The 19,961-nt window shown below is 37.3% G+C and overlaps 2 protein-coding genes and 1 long non-coding RNA gene across 3 annotated transcripts in view; 2 read left to right on the forward strand and 1 right to left on the reverse strand.

The window, feature by feature from the left end:
* The window catches only part of disp1 (dispatched homolog 1 (Drosophila)), a 389,371-nt gene that overhangs the window by 20,752 nt on the left and 348,658 nt on the right, over positions 1 to 19,961 (reverse strand). The window lies entirely within an intron of this gene.
* LOC138623493 (adhesion G protein-coupled receptor F5-like) overlaps positions 1 to 19,961 on the forward strand; it is a 30,291-nt gene that overhangs the window by 6,647 nt on the left and 3,683 nt on the right. The window contains 33 exon segments of the mRNA XM_069703045.1: positions 222 to 374; positions 2,788 to 2,952; positions 3,070 to 3,225; positions 3,421 to 3,564; positions 3,650 to 3,918; positions 3,921 to 4,002; positions 4,151 to 4,312; positions 4,399 to 4,569; positions 5,225 to 5,266; positions 5,374 to 5,535; positions 5,823 to 5,993; positions 6,649 to 6,690; positions 6,798 to 6,959; positions 7,247 to 7,313; positions 10,717 to 10,811; positions 11,054 to 11,116; positions 11,358 to 11,420; positions 11,663 to 11,725; positions 12,271 to 12,333; positions 12,575 to 12,637; positions 12,880 to 12,942; positions 13,187 to 13,249; positions 13,491 to 13,553; positions 13,795 to 13,857; positions 14,098 to 14,160; positions 15,352 to 15,402; positions 17,054 to 17,157; positions 17,246 to 17,295; positions 17,388 to 17,527; positions 17,607 to 17,813; positions 18,143 to 18,352; positions 18,446 to 18,583; positions 18,668 to 18,846. Of these exon segments, the coding sequence (XP_069559146.1) occupies positions 222 to 374; positions 2,788 to 2,952; positions 3,070 to 3,225; positions 3,421 to 3,564; positions 3,650 to 3,918; positions 3,921 to 4,002; positions 4,151 to 4,312; positions 4,399 to 4,569; positions 5,225 to 5,266; positions 5,374 to 5,535; positions 5,823 to 5,993; positions 6,649 to 6,690; positions 6,798 to 6,959; positions 7,247 to 7,313; positions 10,717 to 10,811; positions 11,054 to 11,116; positions 11,358 to 11,420; positions 11,663 to 11,725; positions 12,271 to 12,333; positions 12,575 to 12,637; positions 12,880 to 12,942; positions 13,187 to 13,249; positions 13,491 to 13,553; positions 13,795 to 13,857; positions 14,098 to 14,160; positions 15,352 to 15,402; positions 17,054 to 17,157; positions 17,246 to 17,295; positions 17,388 to 17,527; positions 17,607 to 17,813; positions 18,143 to 18,352; positions 18,446 to 18,583; positions 18,668 to 18,846 (3,752 nt within the window).
* Positions 7,374 to 8,351, forward strand: LOC138623503 (uncharacterized). The gene is made up of 3 exons (XR_011311082.1): positions 7,374 to 7,417; positions 8,047 to 8,088; positions 8,196 to 8,351. It is a non-coding gene; the product is annotated as an uncharacterized lncRNA (long non-coding RNA).

Here is a 19,961-nt window from a genome sequence, read left to right on the forward strand (position 1 = left end):
GTACCTCTTATAAATAATTATGCTATTTCACTGTATGTTTTCCCAATATGGTATGTAGGCATAATACATTATCAGATCCCTCACATGAAATTTCGGGTAATTATTTCCAAGAAATACAAGTTTCACCTTCAGCACAATGACTGTGTTGTGATCTCTTAACAAGGGTGTGTCCTGACACAAGAAATAATAATAAAAAAAATAACGTTGTCATTATCTTTCAGAACTGCTCGCTCAGGTTGAGTATGAGGTTGATGTGGAGCTGAACGTGACAGATATTGAAACAGTGAACATTCTGAGGAGCCTACTGAACAATGGCAGCATTTCCCTGGACTTGAGTCCCACTGTGAACATCACACATCTTGAGTTGACCACAGGTGAGAATGAAGCAAACTGTGTGTGCTCATTTGTATGCCGACTGTTTTTAAAATATGTGATACAGGTTTTTCCACAATTCAGTCCATAAAAACACTTCCTGATGCCTTTGTCAGTAGTCAGATGCAATGTTTGCTATTTTCTTTCATGATAAACTTGAAGATAGATCATGTGACAGGTACTTTACACAATTAAGTGTAGACTTTGGAACACTCACCTCACCAGATCTCTAGAGGAAGTAATGCTGTGGTTAAAGGCATTTATAGACCTAACTGTTGTAAGGCCTTTGATTGTTTTCCCCCATTATTCTGAATAATAGACTGCTTTTCAAGACCTGGGACTTTCCCTGCCCCGATCCTTATGCCCTATGATGAATAACTGCAGAGCAACATCCACCCAGAACATTTTTTGTATTTCTTAGTTTTCTTGTTAACCAAACAAAAGTTACATTCAGAGTTATCACCAAGACGTTCCTATCCAAGGAGATTTTTATATTCGATAAGATCCATGTTGGTCGGACACACCAGGATGTAGAATGTTGGTAACCTGCCGCTCGGTGACTATTTCAGTTGGCTTTGTCATCCTTTTCCGCCACCTTTGTGTCACCGTTTCAAAATCCCCATCGCAAAGAGGGAAACATCCACAACAACCTCTGAGCAAGCAACCTACATGCTGAAAATGGCACATTTTGACAAAGATTTGGATCCTGAATAAGGCGGGACTGCTTGGTTCTTTTCGGTCTTTTGCAGGGATTTAGTTCAATTCAATTCAATTCAATTTTATTTATATAGCGCCAAATCACAACATAGGTTATTTCATGGCACTTAACACATTAAAGTCCTTACAGCAAGACTTTACAACATAGTCACTTGAATATCAGGGCTCGCATCCTTACATGTAAATGTTCCACCCAAACAAGTCCCTGCCTTCCCCCCTCGCTAATTTTTTTTTGCAAGGGCACCATCGCTGCATCCTCAGCTCTGTGCCACCTAAGGTGATTGTGATTGGTTAAAAGCAGGGGTCTCCAACCTATAGTGTGCCACCCATTTCTGAGTAGCTCGCGGAAAGTTCGAACAGTATGCATTGTTTCCCGCACATGGACTCACTTAGGCGCGCCTCCCAGGTACATTGACGGCCGCCCAAGTGTATTGGAGGATCCATTTCGGCATTTTTTATTTATTTATTTTTGAATCTGTCCGAGAGAACGACGGTATTGGCAGAGGTTGAGCTCCACCCTGAGTTAGACACGCAGAGATCAGAGGACAGAAACGCAGCAGAGACTCTTGCACTGAGCCGGAACGAAACAGGTGCTCGTAAATGAGGTAAATGACCTGCATGCGATATTCTTGGCTGGATCACAACAGCAGGGCGGCACTATAAAGGGAATGTCACTGTGTTTTTGAGAGGTCAAAGAAACACCACAGTTTGGCTAAATGCTGTGACTTATCACGTTAAAAGCCCTCCAGTTTCACACAGGGTCCAGCCATATATCAGGTGACTTAGACATGTATTTCTTTCAAGAGAGGGCAGAGGGTCCCAATCAAAGAAGAAACACTGGATTTCCCTCAGTAAATAGTATGCTTCATTTGACACTTTTCAAACCAGCTTGACTACTCAAGGTTGCGTGCACTGCAGTAGGCATTTAGGGAACATCTGTGTAATTGTAAACATACAGGCATTTTTAAAAAAAAAATGTTTTTATTGAACGGCAGCAGCTTGACGAGGTGCCAAGGTGAGCCCTGAACATTTGGTATTTTTTTCAATGGTCTTTGTATCACCATTTCATGTGCATGACTGGGCACATGATAAACAAAAAACTGTTTCTTACATAGAAAAACAGCTCCATAGCTCTACTAGACTTTAAAGCCTCCACAGGGAATCTTTAAAGTCACAGTGGTTTCTCCCAATGCAATGAAAGGAGCCAATTCACAATTGTTATTATAATGTATAAAGATTTTTGTTGTCTTTAGATTTGAGATAAAACAGTCACCATTTAGGTAAAAAAAAAAACTACTATTCATCTTTAATCTGAAGAAGTTTATTGCAGGACTTTGCAAAAGGTCTAACAAATTGTACTAAAATCAAGAGAGTCAATACGACAGGAAATTAACTTTCCAAATACTCACAATCTGTACAGCATCTCAACAAGGATCACTGCACTGTCGTTGCCTACACACAAGTTAAAGTTTAACAAGGAACAAGGAACAACGTCCTGCAATCACGAGGCAGCGTACAGGATCCTGTTCAGTTCAGAGATACTGAGGAAGAAGCACAGGTGGCCCTTCATAGACCGATGTAGGAGTTGTGTTTTTTTTAGTTGCATTTGTAGTTCTCAACCTCGTGTACAATAAAAAGACTACAAATGTGTTCGACCTCTACTTCTGCTCACCACACTTCGCCTCATTCCTTCTTCAGTGTGCTCCCCGAACGGTTCCGACTACCAGTGCAGATGTGAGGATCGGTACGTTTGGTCGTACAGTAACTGTGTTACAGATGGAGCTTGTGATGACATCATTGACAGCACTTGCGGATGCATCAACAGCATTCCGTCAAATGGACAATACTGCCAGCTAAACCCAGGTGATATAGACGTTGGTAACACTTACTTGATGTTCAGGTCTCATAATTAAAGGTACACTGAAGCATTTCAACAGCTTCTTTACATTCTTGATGTTTTCTTGTTTCTTTGTTTACCAGAAGCTGCACAGCTGTATGAATACACACTGGATGTTGAAATCAGCGACAGCAACATTGAACTGATAGAACAGTTAAGCGACGCCTTGCAGAACATCAGTTTTCCTCTAAGACTCAGTGACACTGTGAACATCACACAAATTGACATAATATTTACCGGTAAGAATTTGTAAATCTGCATCTGGTTGTTATACAAAGAAATTGATTAAAATGATGTTTCTTAACTTTTTAGACCAGTTTAAGAAACAGAAATAAAAAATCTCTTACTTGTTTTAAAAAAATGCAGTTTATGCTCATGTGATTTTACAAAATAATGAAAACAAAATTGTTTCTAATTCTACCCTGGTGTAACAGTGCCTCCAACTCTTTATGAATATGAGATTTTCATTGAGGTCAACACAACTAACCCGGATCAACTGAGAACTACTCTAGCAAATATCACTTACCCTATCCAAAGCAGCGCTCAAATAAACATATCAGATGCTGTGATCACCACGGGTAAGTGCAAATAATTCAGCCTCTAAAAGGTAGAATTTGTCAGTGTCTGTAATTTTTTAAACTAAACAAAAGAGTATTTTTGAAGTTTGCAGCCCAGATGGAGCTGGGTTCCAGTGCCGCTGTGAGGATGAATACCTTTGGCCTTGTGACAAGTGTGTCAGCTATGGGAAATGTGATGGTGATGCAAACTACACATGCGGGTGCATCAAAGCCCTTCCCACAGAAGGACACTACTGTCAGTCGGCACAGCAGAGTAGGAGTTACGGTCACACGGCAATCCCACTTCTAATCCTTTTCTACCTGATACATTCAAACGGTCAATTCTCTGAATTCTTGTTTCCATGTTACACTGTTTTTCCGTCAATGAGTTTTCATATGGATCTGTTTTGTCTACAGACATTACTGTGTGTACTCTGGCAACAACTTCACCATCAACAGGTAAAGCTGAGAAAAAAACAGGGTTGGTTTTAATCAGAGACGAGAACATATCATCAGGAATATTGTGTACCTGTCTCCGGTGGATTCCTGTTACGTATTATTACATGCTAACTTGAGGTTAAAACATTTTGTTTTTTTGTATTTTCAGTTTCTACAGTTCCTCCAGTTGCATATGATTACTTGATTTCTGTTGAGTTGAACGTCTCGAATATAAGAGGAATAAATGATCTGAGGACCATTTTAATCAACAACAGTTACCCTATCAGCATCAAAAACCAAATACAGGTCAATGGCATCAACATTTCTACAGGTGGGAATAATGAGTCTTTTTCTAGCTTTTAAATTGTTACTTGGCAGATTGCTCTGATTGATGTCATGACTGATTTTTGTCCCAAGTTTGCTCTCCGATCAGCGGTGGTTTCCAGTGTACATGTGAGGAGGCGTATCGTTTCTCATGTGACCAGTGTTTAATGTACGGATCCTGTGACAACATCACTGTCGACACATGTGGATGCCTCAATGCCATTCCTCCTGACGGAAAATACTGCCAGTCGGTGTATCAAAACAGTGAGTTCATTTGTTAAATTATTACAGCGAAACTGGTGTGTGATGGGTCGTATTTAAAAACTTTCAAATAAAAAAACCCCTCATATTTTAACGTTAACCTGACAATAATCAGACTCTTTGAGGATTTAGTCATGTTTACAGCATGAATCAGGTGAGTTAGCTTTCAAGAAACATGACGAAGCGTTGGGATCATTTGAAGGTCTTTACTGTATATCACTTTCTGGTCTTAGCATCTGCTAACGTGACACTGTTTTCTAGGTTGCAACATATTTGAGGATTTTGAGTTGTGGATATCTATTATCCAAATTTTCATATCAGGAGTCTCTGAAAATTTTGATAAGTGTCACAAATCACATCGCTTTAGCCACTTTGTTTTCTGAAGACAACCACTGTGTCACTTCTTGGCTTTTGAGTTGATTAAAAACAGGAGCTCTCCTCTGACTGAATAAAACGTTTGGAAACATTTCCATCTTGTGTTAAGACCATAAGATTACATTGAAATCCCTCAAATACCATTTGCAAATGGTGAAATATAGTAAGTTCCACTGAGGCTTGTGCTGTGTGTTGCATGTACTGTGAGTGCTGTGGCGATGCATCTTTAAAGAGTCAGGATCTACATTTGTATTTATTCAGAGACTGTTCTTCCTCCTTTCAGACTTTACAGCATGTCCTACAACAACACCTCCACCACCAACAAGTAAGACTCAAAGTGTTTCATACGTGAAAACTCAAAGACAGGACATGTTTGAAGAGATATGCTGCAGCTCCTGCAGTTTCATTTCTGCATTTCTGCTTTGATTTCAGTCTCTACAGCTCCTCCACTTCTTCATGAATTCCTGGTTTCCATTGAGCTGAACACCACAGATGTTACAGTGATAAATAAACTGAGGGCCATACTGAGAAACATCAGTTACCCCGTCAGCATCAACAACCACATACAACTCTCTGACATCAACATCACTACAGGTAGGATGAATATAACGTACAATAAAAAATGTAGACTGTAACATTTCAGTGTGGCAACAAAGAACAATGTATTTTCAGCTTTTTGTGCTACAGTTATTCACAAAAGTGTTTTAACACATCAACATGAGAAAAGTTAGAAATGAATCCACAAATATGCTACGTTGTCAGAAAAGTGACCTCAGAGTCAATTTGTTAAAAGAGATGACTTCATTCAAATTGAGACGTTTTAAAAGTGTACTTTGAATTATGCTCAGTAAACATATGTATTCATGATATTTTTGTCCCAGTTTGCTCTCCGGTCAGCAGTGGTTTCCAGTGTACATGTGAGGAGGAGTATCGTTTCTCATGTGACCAGTGTTTAATGTACGTATCCTGTGACAACATCACTGTCGACACATGTGGATGCCTCAATGCCATTCCTCCTGACGGAAAATACTGCCAGTCGGTGTATCAAAACAGTGAGTTCATTTGTTAAATTATTACAGCGAAACTGGTGTGTGATGGGTCGTATTTAAAAACTTTCAAATAAAAAAACCCCTCATATTTTAACGTTAACCTGACAATAATCAGAATCTTTGAGGATTTAGTCATGTTTAAAGCATGAATCAGGTGACTTAGCATTCAAGAAACATGACGAAGCTTTGAGATCATTTGAAGGTCTTTACTGCATGTCACTTTCTGATCTTAGCATCTGCTTACGCGACAATGTTTACTCGGTTGCAACATATTTGAGGATTTTGAGTTGTGGATATCTATAATCCAAATTATGATATCATGAGTCTCTGAAACTTTTGATAAGTGTCACAAATCACGTCGCTTTAGCCACTTTGTTTTCTGAAGACAACCACTGTGTCACTTCTTGGCTTTTGAGTTGATTAAAAACAGGAGCTCTCCTCTGACTGAATAAAACGTTTGGAAACATTGCCATCTTGTGTTAAGACCATAAGATTACATTGAAATCCCTCAAATACCATTTGCAAATGGTGAAATATAGTAAGTTCCACTGAGGCTTGTGCTGTGTGTTGCATGTACTGTGAGTGCTGTGGCGATGCATCTTTAAAGAGTCAGGGTCTACATTTGTATTTACTCAGAGACTGTTCTTCATCCTTTCAGACTTTACAGCATGTCCTACAACAACACCTCCACCACCAACAAGTAAGACTCAAAGTGTTTCATACGTGAAAACTCAAAGACAGAACATGTTTGAAGAGATATGCTGCAGTTCCTGAAATTTCATTTCTGCATTTCTGCTTTGATTTCAGTTTCTACAGCTCCTCCACTTCTTTATGAATTCCTGGTTTCCATTGAGCTGAACACCACAGATGTTACAGTGATAAATAAACTGAGGGCCATACTGAGAAACATCAGTTACCCCGTCAGCATCAACAACCACATACAACTCTCTGACATCAACATCACTACAGGTAGGATGAATATAACGTACAATAAAAAATGTAGACTGTAACATTTCAGTGTGGCAACAAAGAACAATGTATTTTCAGCTTTTTGTGCTACAGTTATTCACAAAAGTGTTTTAACACATCAACATGAGAAAAGTTAGAAATGAATCCACAAATATGCTACGTTGTCAGAAAAGTGACCTCAGAGTCAATTTGTTAAAAGAGATGACTTCATTCAAATTGAGACGTTTTAAAAGTGTACTTTGAATTATGCTCAGTAAACATATGTATTCATGATATTTTTGTCCCAGTTTGCTCTCCGGTCAGCAGTGGTTTCCAGTGTACATGTGAGGAGGAGTATCGTTTCTCATGTGACCGGTGTTTAATGTATGGATCCTGTGACAACATCACTGTCGACACATGTGGATGCCTCACTGGCATTCCTCCTGTCGGAAAATACTGCCAGTCGGTGTATCAAAACAGTGAGTTCATTTGTTAAATTATTACAGCGAAACTGGTGTGTGATGGGTCGTATTTAAAAACTTTCAAATAAAAAAAACCCTCATATTTTAACGTTAACCTGACAATAATCAGACTCTTTGAGGATTTAGTCATGTTTACAGCATGAATCAGGTGAGTTAGCTTTCAAGAAACATGACGAAGCGTTGGGATCATTTGAAGGTCTTTACTGTATATCACTTTCTGGTCTTAGCATCTGCTAACGTGACACTGTTTTCTAGGTTGCAACATATTTGAGGATTTTGAGTTGTGGATATCTATTATCCAAATTTTCATATCATGAGTCTCTGAAACTTTTGATAAGTGTCACAAATCACATCGCTTTAGCCACTTTGTTTTCTGAAGACAACCACTGTGTCACTTCTTGGCTTTTCAGTTGATTAAAAACAAGAGCTCTCCTCTGACTGAATAAAAAGTTTGGAAACAGTGACATCTTGTGTTAAGACCATATGATTACATTGAAATCCCTCAAATACCATTTACAAATGGTGAGACAGAGTGAGTTTCGCTGAGGCTCGTGCTGTGTGTTGCATCTTTAAAGAGTCAGGGTCTACATTTGTATTTACTCAGAGACTGTTCTTCATCCTTTCAGACTTTACAGCATGTCCTACAACAACACCTCCACCACCAACAAGTAAGACTCAAAGTGTTTCATACGTGAAAACTCAAAGACAGAACATGTTTGAAGAGATATGCTGCAGTTCCTGCAGTTTCATTTCTGCATTTCTGCTTTGATTTCAGTCTCTACAGCTCCTCCACTTCTTTATGAATTCCTGGTTTCCATTGAGCTGAACACCACAGATGTTACAGTGATAAATAAACTGAGGGCCATACTGAGAAACATCAGTTACCCCGTCAGCATCAACAACCACATACAACTCTCTGACATCAACATCACTACAGGTATATACTACAGCAGTCTCAACACCAACCCTGACTGCCATAACTGGTATGCATTATAATCACATGCAGTATGTGTTGAACTAAAATACTGACTTCCACTTTAGTTTTGCAATTCACTTTCAAAGATTTTTATAGAAATACAATGCGACTTCCGCGACAGCTGATGCAATAATTACGATTATAGAAAAAAAGTATTAAACTGAACAAAGAGGTAGACCTGGTCGATGCTGTTGTCATCAACTAGCATGTATGACGCTCCAAATTGTACTGAAGTAGAAGAAATAATTAACATTAAAAGACTTGATGTGTGCAGCTGAAACTGACGTACAAACTATAACAGCCGTTCTGAACTGATTCAGCACACACACAGCAAAATATTCAAAAAACCTCACAGGAAGTATTTGGTAGTTCGGTAGTTTTTTCATCAGTCATAATACATGATTATCAACTTTCTCTTCAGACACGGTACCTGATCTAACAACAGAGCTCAACACCACAACATCTCACACATGTAGAAATAAGAGAGGCGAAGCACTGATCTGAGAGAAAAAAAGAAGTTTTTTTACAGATCCAACTCTGATTGCTAAAACAGACCGAAACACTATTACATCCCCAACAACCCACACACAAACTACTATCAATTCAGCTTTGTCAAAACCTTCTTTGTATCTCCTTTAAGTCACAGCACAAACTGCAGTATACTATACGATGACTTCAGTCAGTGATGTAAGGTTAAACACGTTTGTTGTGAAATGTATAATCCATGACTTTAAATCGGTCACTTACATTTTTTTTCTAAAATTGTATAATTAATTTCTCTCCGCTGCACTTTGAACTCTCCTTTCACTTTAAAATGCAGACTTATAGCACTAAAGCTGTCGTTACCGCTCTGTTTTTAGAAGCAACTAACATTTCCTTTGTCACTATTTGCTGTCGAGTTTTCTGCAATTTATATTCACATTAATGATTTTTGCCTTACGCACTTTTTCCTGTTACCAACTTTACAACGGATGTAACACCAACAATGATAACAACTGAGCGCTTGAACATATTTTGTACATGATTTTTTTTATTGTTTTGACGAGCCAGTCATTGTTCCGATTAAAGTCACCAACCACAGAATTTACAAGCCAGTTAATGAAAGTGGCAACCTTTGCCTTGTTACAACATGTTTGCAATTTGTTAGTGAATAATGTTCACTTGGAGTTTGTAAATTATTGAATTATCGTTTTAGATTCAACAACAGTTTTTTCAACGGCTGCGAACACAACAGTTCCCAGAGCAACAACAGCAAATGTAACAAGTAAGTATGTCAAAATAATTTGACAGTACTTGATATATGCTTAAACGCTTGAGTTGTCTATTGTCAGAAATTATGATGACAATGTGTTACTGATACACGACATTGTGAACGCTACAAACTAACCAAGAACAATGACATATTAGTTTTGTGTTTCCTCATAATATAGTTTGAAAAAGTTGTGTGTTGTTCCAGTCCACTACAAGCTAAGTAAAAAGCTCTGGAGATACTGCAGAGAGCAGAAATTATGGGATAAGTCTTGCATTAAATTCATATTTTTGGCTGCATTTGAGATTGAATCTGTGGTGCTTTGGATTTGTCTACTGTAGCTATACTGTAACCATTTGAACTTGCACTGCTTCAATTCAATTCAATTTTGTTTATATAGCACCAAATCCAAATATAAGTCAGGCACTTGGCATAGTAAGTTGAGAACGTAGAACATTATCAAGATGAACCCAACAATTCAACAATTCCCACGAGTGCAGGTAGGGAAGGAAAAACTCCCTTTTAACAGGAAGCAACCTCCGACAGAAGCAGGCTCAGAGGTGGGAGGCCGTCTGCCTAAACTAAAGGATGCTTCAATATGAAATAACAAATGTTTTACCAACACACTGTCAGAGTTGAAAAGACTGAGGCTTCAATACAATGCTCAGACTGCACAACCACGTCAATTCACACACAACCACTGCATTTACTTTATGTTATTCACTCTGATGGCATTCTCTATTTACAAATGTACCACAGCCATAATCTTAACAACCAACGTTTACAATCCCAATCTCAGCTGTAGCTCTGTCATCCCATACCTGCAGTCATAATGCATACAGACATGCATACAAAGCTCTTAATGGGCTCCGACCGAGTTACATCGCTAACTCTCTGCTTAAATATGAGTCTTTTTTTTTATTGGTCAAGGTATATGAAATAGATTAATATTTAAGAAGCAGGAACTGTTGGAGATTAATATTCAATATTTAAAAAGCATGAAGTGGTCTTTATATAATCACTACCCGTTTCAACAAAATTATTTGCCAGCTGTCTGATTTTATTCTCCAGTTTAACATACAATTATCAAATTGTCGTTTCAGATTCAACACTTGTTGCCACGACAGTTATGAACACCACCACAGCTGCAACAACAGCAGTAACAAGTAAGGGACACAAAGCAGTTGTTGCATGATATTTTCTGAATATAATTTAGCCATCATTGCTTGTTAAAAGGATATGAAATATATAAATATTCAAGTAGCAGTGATTGTGGGGGATTTATGTTTGATGTCTAAAAAGAATGATGTGGTATTTGAAGAATCACCACCTGTTTCTACAAAACTATTTACCAGCTGTCTGATTTTATTCTCCAGTTTAACATACAATTATCAAATTGTTGTTTCAGATTCAACACCTGATGCCACAACAGTTATGGACACTACAACAGCTGCAACAACAGCAGTAACAAGTGAGGGACACAAAGCAGTCGTTGCATGATATTTTTTTGTTACAATTTAGCTCTCATTGTTTGGTAAGGAGATATGAAATATATACATTTTTAAGAAGCAGTAACTGTTTGTGATTTATGTTCAATATTTAAAAAGCATGAAGTGGCCTTTAAAGAATAATCACCCGTTTCAAAAAACTATTCGCCAGCTGTCTGATTTTATTCTCCAGTTTAATATACAATTATCAAATTGTCGTTTCAGATTCAACACCTGTTGCTACAACAGTTATGAACACTACAACAGCTGCAACAACAGCAGTAACAAGTAAGGGACAAAAAGCAGTTGTTGCATGATATTTTCTGAATATAATTTAGCCGTCATTGTTTGTTAAAAGGATATGAAATATATTAATATGCAAGCAGCAGTGATTGTGGGGGATTTATGTTTGATGTCTAAAAATAATGATGTGGTATTTGAAGAATCACCACCTGTTTCTACAAAACTATTCACCAGCTGTCTGATTTTATTCTCCAGTTTAACATACAATTATCAAATTGTCGTTTCAGATTCAACACCTGATGCCACAACAGTTATGGACACTACAACAGCTGCAACAACAGCAGTAACAAGTAAGGGACACAAATCAGTCATTGCATGATATTTTCTTAATATAATTTATCCGTCATTGTTTACGAAGGTATACAAACTATATTTACAATTAAAAAGCAGTAACTGTGGGGGATTTATGTTCAATATTTAAAAAGCATGAAGTGGTATTTGAATAATCACCACCTGTTTCTACAAAACTATTCACCAGCTGTCTGATTTTATTCTCCAGTTTAACATACAATTATCAAATTGTCGTTTCAGATTCAACACCTGATGCCACAACAGTTATGAACACTACAACAGCTGACAACAACAGCAGTAACAAGTAATAGATACAAATAAGTTGTTGCATTATATTTTTTAATATAATTTAGCTCTCATTGTTTACTAAGGTATACAAAATATATTACACAATTAAAAAGCAGTAACTGTTTGTGATTTAAGTTCAATATTTAAAAAGCATGAAGTAGCCTTTAAAGAATCATCACCCGTTTCAAAAAACTATTCGCCAGCTGTCTGATTTTATTCTCCAGTTTAACATACAATTATCAAATTGTGGTTTCAGATTCAACACCTGATGCCACAGCAGTTATGGACACTACAACAGCTGCAACAACAGCAGTAACAAGTAACGGACACAAAGCAGTCGTTGCATGATATTTTCTTAATATAATTTAGCCATCATTGTTTACTGAGGTGTAGAAAATATATTTATATTTAAAAAGCAGTAACTGTGGGGGATTTATGTTCAATATTTAAAAAGCATGAAGTGGTATTTGAATAATCACCACCTGTTTCTACAAAACTATTCACCAGCTGTCTGATTTTATTCTCCAGTTTAACATACAATTATCAAATTGTCGTTTCAGATTCAACACCTGATGCCACAACAGTTATGGACACTACAACAGCTGCAACAACAGCAGTAACAAGTAAGGGACACAAAGCAGTTGTTGCATGATATTTTCTGAATATAATTTAGCCGTCATTGTTTGTTAAAAGGATATGAAATATATTAATATTCAAGCAGCAGTGATTGTGGGGGATTTATGTTTGATGTCTAAAAATGATGATGTGGTATTTGAAGAATCACCACCTGTTTCTACGAAACTATTTGCCAGCTGTCTGATTTTATTCTCCAGTTTAAAATAAAATTATCAAATTGTCGTTTCAGATTCAACACCTGATGCCACAACAGTTATGAACACTACAACAGCTGCAACAACAGAAGTAACAAGTAAGGGACGCAAAGCAGTCGTTGCATGATATTTTTTTGTTACAATTTAGCTCTCATTGTTTGGTAAGGGGATATGAAATTATATACATTTTTAAGAAACAGTAACTGTTTGTGATTTATGTTCGATATTTAAAAAGCATGAAGTGGTATTTGAAGAATCACCACCTGTTTCTACAAAACTATTCACCAGCTGTCTGATTTTATTCTCCAGTTTAACATACAATTATCAAATTGTCATTTTCAGATTCAACACCTGATGCCACAACAGTTATGGACACTACAACAGCTGCAACAACAGCAGTAACAAGTGAGGGACACAAAGCAGTCGTTGCATGATATTTTTTTGTTACAATTTAGCTCTCATTGTTTGGTAAGGGGATATGAAATATATACATTTTTAAGAAGCAGTAACTGTTTGTGATTTAAGTTCAATATTTAAAAAGCATGAAGTAGCCTTTAAAGAATCATCACCCGTTTCAAAAAACTATTCGCCAGCTGTCTGATTTTATTCTCCAGTTTAACATACAATTATCAAATTGTCGTTTCAGATTCAACACCTGTTGCCACAACAGTTATGGACACTACAACAGCTGCAACAACAGCAGTAACAAGTAAGAGACACAAATCAGTCATTGCATGATATTTTCTTAATATAATTTATCCGTCATTGCTTACTGAGGTGTAGAAAATATATTTATATTTAAAAAGCAGTAACTGTGGGGGATTTATGTTCAATATTTAAAAAGCATGAAGTGGTATTTGAAGAATCACCACCTGTTTCTACAAAACTATTCACCAGCTGTCTGATTTTATTATCCAGTTTAACATACAATTATCAAATTGTCATTTCAGATTCAACACCTGATGCCACAACAATTATGAACACTACAACAGCTGACACAACAGCAGTAACAAGTAATAGATACAAATAAGTTGTTGCATTATATTTTCTTAATATAATTTAGCCGTCATTGTTTACTAAGGTATACAAACAATATTCACAATTAAAAAGCAGTAACTGTGGGGGATTTAAGTTCAATATTTAAAAAGCATGAAGTAGCCTTTAAAGAATCATCACCCGTTTCAAAAAACTATTCGCCAGCTGTCTGATTTTATTCTCCAGTTTAACATACAATTATCAAATTGTCATTTCAGATTTAACACCCGTTGCCACGACAGTTATGAAGACTACAACAGCTGCAACAACAGCAGTGACAAGTGAGGGACACATACAATTTGTTACATGGAATTTTGTTATTATAATTTATCCATCATTGTTTGGTAAATGTACATGAAATATATTTATATTCAAAAAACAGTAACTGTGGTTGATTAATTTTTGATATATACAAAGCATAAAGTGGTCTTTGAAGAATCAGCACCTGTTTCTACAAAACTATTTACCAGCTGTATGATTTTTTCCTTCAGTTCAAGATACAATGATCAAATTGTCTTTTTAGATCCAAGAACAATTCCTACAGAAGGCTCCAATACAACAGTTATTTCAGTCCCAACAACAATAAGAACAACAAGTAATTGCTAAATCACAACAACTACATTTTACAATTATAAACAGAAACTGACGTGGGCATTTGTTTTCTCTATCGTGGCAGCAATTCATGACGATAAAAATTAACAACAACAAAAATCGCAGCTGACTCAACAACTACAGTAGTGTCACAATATATCATGAATTGTTACAAAGATTTTGGAGTCATGTATTATACTTGTCCAGTAAACATGTTGTCAAATTCTACTGTAAGAAATTTATGCTTGAATAATTTAGTTTTTTTGTGCCAGGAATAACATGTTTGTAAAATTATCTTTGCAGATTCAACGCCTATTGCTACCACACGTTTAAACACGGCAACACCCTTAACGTCACCAACGAGTGCAACTACCAGTAGGTTTTTCTGTATAAGGGGTTTGGTAACACTTCCATTGATAATATTTGGTTGAATTTTTTAACTTCACTTGAAAATAAATTACTTTTTTCCCCTAAAAACATGCACAGTATGAAGAGATCATCTGGGTTTGACTATTTTTGGTTTCTATTTTCAGCACTACCATATAGTAGTAAAAGAGTCTCGGCAGACCACTGCTTAACCTGAAACACACTAGAACACCTACAGTGACCTCCCTTGTTAATACAGGGGAGTTAGTGTGTAAATCAAAATTGTGACATACTTGTACCATAAAGTTCCCATTTTTTCTTATGAAAAAGATTCAACTCTGCAGTCATCACTCATTTTGTTTTCTACTATCAGCATTAATATTTTTTTGTAAAATGGTACAGATTCAACTCCAGCATTACAACACAATGTCAACAACTACTGTAGTTACCAGTTACAAAACTATTTACCAGCTCTGTCTTTAGGTTAATATACAATTAACAAATTGTTGTTTCAGACTCGCCACCCGTCGCCACAACAGTTATGAGCACGACAACAATTGCAACAAGTAAGAGCCTCAAAATTATTTTTGGTGCTTCAGAATTTTCTGTTTTTCTTAATAAATAAATGTCCAAATATAATAGTTTAGTCTCATTTGTTTAGTTTGGTTCCCTCTCTCTACTTTTAGGAATTGTGTGGAAGTCTGATGGTGTTTAAGGTCATATTTATGCAGAAATATAGTCAAATTCAAAGAGTATATTTACATCTTTTGCTAGAAGTGTCGACACTCTGCAACTCAACTGCCAACTTTTCTTCAGGCCTGAAAGGTTAATCTGATCTGTCGGGTCTGGTGGTGTCACCTACCTCTGGACAGTTTTTTGGATTGGATAGGCCTCTAAAAATTCCACTCACTCTGAGTCGGAATCTGACTGCATTAAACTAACATTACATCATAAAATTTGATTTGTATACTGTATGTCACAACCGTAGTCTGTAATACAAATAAATGGCAGGCTCTTGTGTACCAGTTTGAGAATAACTGTTTTCAGCAAAGCCATATGGGGGAAGTGGTATTTGCCTACTCAACACATATTGCTCCACCAACTGTAATTACAGGTAGATTTTTATATAAATAAAAAGGCCATCTCTCAACTAGTTAGAATTAGTTTTAAATTTGTCGAATTAATTTTCTGAATTTTTTTTCACAATACATATTCAGTATAACGTAGGAGGGTGGATCTATAAGTTCAGAGACTGCTCTGGCTTCATGGGAACAGTGCACAGCCCTTATAGGAGACAGCTAAATTAGTAAAGTTGTGTCACTTGATCAACATCAGCACCCGGCTTCACACACATTTTTGTAAATGCTGGTTCAGGTGTATCTGTGATTTTACCTGAAACTAGAGCAGAAAGCACAGTGCAAAGTGTACGTTTGTAATTAGTACAATCAGGGGCAAAATCCAATGAGTAGAGGAAGCGATGATTGTGTTGTTGAGAGCAAAAATGTGTTGTCAATGGGCGCATTATCATGGTGGAGAACCCATGGGCTATCGCTACCCTATGTTAGGAGGACAAATGGGTAAATTATCATGGTAACATCAACCTATGATCCATTATAAATGTTATGCTATGTAATGAGTTATATCAGACATTTTAAACACCACTATCAACAAAAGGCATTTATCTGATTTATTGCTTTAGAGTGCCTTAAAGTCTTGTTCTGTAAACACGTAGTACTCAAGTGATAGAGACAGGAGGTACTACATGAGTTATGGCATGACAACTTCAATGTATTAACTGCTGATCTGAGATTGGATAAAAAAAAAAAGAAAGTAAAAAGTGATGTAGCTACTACTGTGTAAGTTGTTACATTGTTCTAATTATTGGAATAATTATTTAGATTTATTGAAGATATGTTTTAAATGGAATACTAGTGCTTGCGAGAACACTGGCCTCTCAATTTAAATTCCATCAGCCACTTGACTTTCCAAGTTCATCGTGAAAAAAACCCCAATATGTTTGGTTTGTCCAAAATCCTAGATTCACTCGTCAATCCACAAATACATCGCTTACTGTCGGCTTGTGGATGAGGTTATTAACCCACTTGAAAAAAGAGTATTTGTATATGTGCTTTGTTCTGGTGTACATCACTAAATGTTTATGCATGGCTTATCTCATGTTTTCCATCTTTCCATTTTTATCTTTTAAATAAACAACAGTTGTTATAACAATGTCAATCACATTGGACTTGGTATACACACCAGACTTGACAAATTCATCGAGTACTGCATACAGAGAGCTGGAAGGCAAGGTTAATCCAGTGGTAAGTGCATTGTAAACACATCATCAGAATCTAATTGTCAGTTCTTTATGTTCTTATAGAGATATCAATAACTATATTCTTCCCACAGTTACAGGCTCAGTATAGAAGTGTTGGGGCTGCTTCTGTGACTGGATTTAGGTATATTAATTCTGTCATTAATTAAAGAAAGAAAAAGTAGCCTGGAGTCATAATACATCCCACATTACAACTTTGGCTGTCTGTTTTTACAGAGCAGGAAGTGTCATTACAGAGTTTGTTGTCCAGACAACAGAAGTTAACATTTCTAGAGTGGCTGAAGCAAATAGAAATGTAACAATTGCCATGGCGACTATTGCTCCCGTTATCGGCTCAGTTGTTGCACAGTACAACAGTAAGTTGAAAAAAGTTTGTTTAAAATTTTTGCTTAACTCGACTGAATTTCTAACTGATCTCTTTTACTTTCTCCAAAGGTACAAATTCAATCAGATTGCCACCATTAACTTATACTGGTCAAACCATGACTCTGACATGTGGCCTCACTGACGTTAATCTGGGAACAATTTCCAGTTCTGAGTGGAAATTGAAAGGACAGAAACTTACGACAGTCAGGTTTAAAATAGTTACTGCTGGCGGTCTGTCCACACTCACAGTTACCAACGTTAAAAAGTCTGATATTGGTAAGTCAAGTAACTAAGTTTTGTGATAAGTATTCAGTCACCAAATAATCCCCGTGAAGTTAGAATATTTTGGTCCTTACTCAAGTACCGGGACTGATAAAAAAGTTCAGGAATTGTTTCTGTTACATGTATGTGTGTATTTCACGATACCAAATTTGTAATTTTTGCTGAGTTAGTTTGAACTGGCTATAAAGCTGACAGAGACCAAAAATAATTCCTCTCACAGCATAGCCATCATATCCATATTACAAATTTTACAACAACTTATATCCAATTTTGTTTAGTTAACAGCCAATGCAATCAATAACACCTACTTCTCTTATTCACAGGAACATATGAGTGTTTGATTCTGGGCACAGAGCTTGAATTCTTCCAAAAGGGGAGCGTGACAAGTGATATAATCAAAGACGCTCCTAATGTGCTACTACAGGATAAAATTAATGTTGAATGCAAAGAGGGAACTATACAACCACTTAAGTGTTGTGTGCAATCCCCCTACAAAGTCAGCTGGTTTGAGGGTACAACCCTTTTAAATTCAAGTAAGTTTGAGCTGAAAACTTTTCAATACATGGTGGGAAGTTCTACATGGCTATTAAAAAATTCTCACTGACAACAACGTGAAATTTTCGCAGTTCCTGTTGAGACCACCTGCATCAAGCATGACTACACAATAAATGTCTGCACTGGATCAGTGGAAAAAACATTCATATGTAAGGTTGATGACCCAAGTAGTTTTGCCCAAACAACAAAACTGACCATTTTCACAGAAAGTAAGAGCAATGTTTGAAATGTAACCACACTATTCATTCGCGCTTTCACTGTCCTTTTGACTAATTGATTTTGTGACTCTTCAGCTATTACATGTAACAACCCTGAGTATGGGACTGGACGAGAAGGTGACCGAGCAAGCGGAAAATGTGATGAAGATCAAGAGGGAACCAAGACTGCAGAGTGTCAGCCATCAGGACAGTGGGTAGTTGTGGAGGACACCTGCATAATCAAAATAATCAATGATTTATTAAGTAAATCTGAGGTAAGCGAGCCACTGATGTCCAAACTGCTTCGTGTATGGAAATTAATTACTTTGATGCCGCTTGGGTGGGGGTTCTTGGAGCTTATTTTTAAACCCACATTTTTGTGACTGCTGGTAAGTCAGCATTTGCAATTTCAACATGGACATGAGCAGAGAGTGGACCCTTGAAATGCTTCAGAAAATCTACGGCAAGTGAAGCAAGGAGCTTGTCGAGATTTTTGTTTAAGATTAAGGGGCAGAACGTCACTGTCCAAGACCAAAGAAAGCAGTCAGGAGAGCAATCAGGTGGGTTTTCTTTGACATCTGCATGGTCTTTCACTGAAATTTGTCCCCCAGGGTTAGACTGTCAAGAGAGTTCTGCTGGGACGTTCTGAGGAGTCTGAGGCAAAACATTTGTGGTGTGATAGCTGTTGGGTTTTCCAACATGTCCAGGCGCCTGCTCACTGCACATTAAAAACGCACTAGTTTTTTGCCCTCAACAGCACAGTGGTGACTTCCCACCACCAGCTTTGGCTCCCTGAAAACTTCTTTCAATTCACAAATAAAGATCTGACACGGGTGGCACAGTGGTGCAGTGGTTAGCATTGTCGCCTCGCAGCAAAAAGGTTCTGGGTTTGAATCCATGCCTGGGCCTTTCTGTGCAGAGCTTGCATGTTCTCCCTGTGCCTGCGTGGGTTCTCCCCGGGTATTCCAGCTTCTTCCCACCATCCAAAAACATGCGTCTCAGGTTAATTGGTGGTTCTAGAAATTGCCCTTAGGTGTAAATGAGAGTGTGATTGGTCTTTGTTTCCATCTGTCTCTATGTGGCCCTGTGATGGACTGGCAATCTGTCCAGGGTGTACCCTGCTTTTGCCCTAAGTGAGCTGGGATGGGCTCCAGCCCCCCCTGTGACCCTGTTCAGGATAAAGCAGGTATAGATAATGGATGGATGGAAGATCTGACACAAACTTCACTGTGCACTCTCTGCTCAGGTTTCAAGTCTATGGTGAAATTGTAAATGCACATGTACCAAACATGTGTAACTTGGGTGGTAATTTTGATGAAGTGACATAATTTGGAATATTGACTGACCAGGGTTATAGCTGCTACCTGCTATTGTGGCCCAAATGTTGCAC

Source organism: Brachyistius frenatus, unplaced genomic scaffold, assembly GCF_029030835.1.
Source record: "Brachyistius frenatus isolate BFR_SWC_R1_liver_20210118 unplaced genomic scaffold, ASM2903083v1 Contig_44, whole genome shotgun sequence".
Taxonomy (NCBI): domain Eukaryota; kingdom Metazoa; phylum Chordata; class Actinopteri; family Embiotocidae; genus Brachyistius; species Brachyistius frenatus.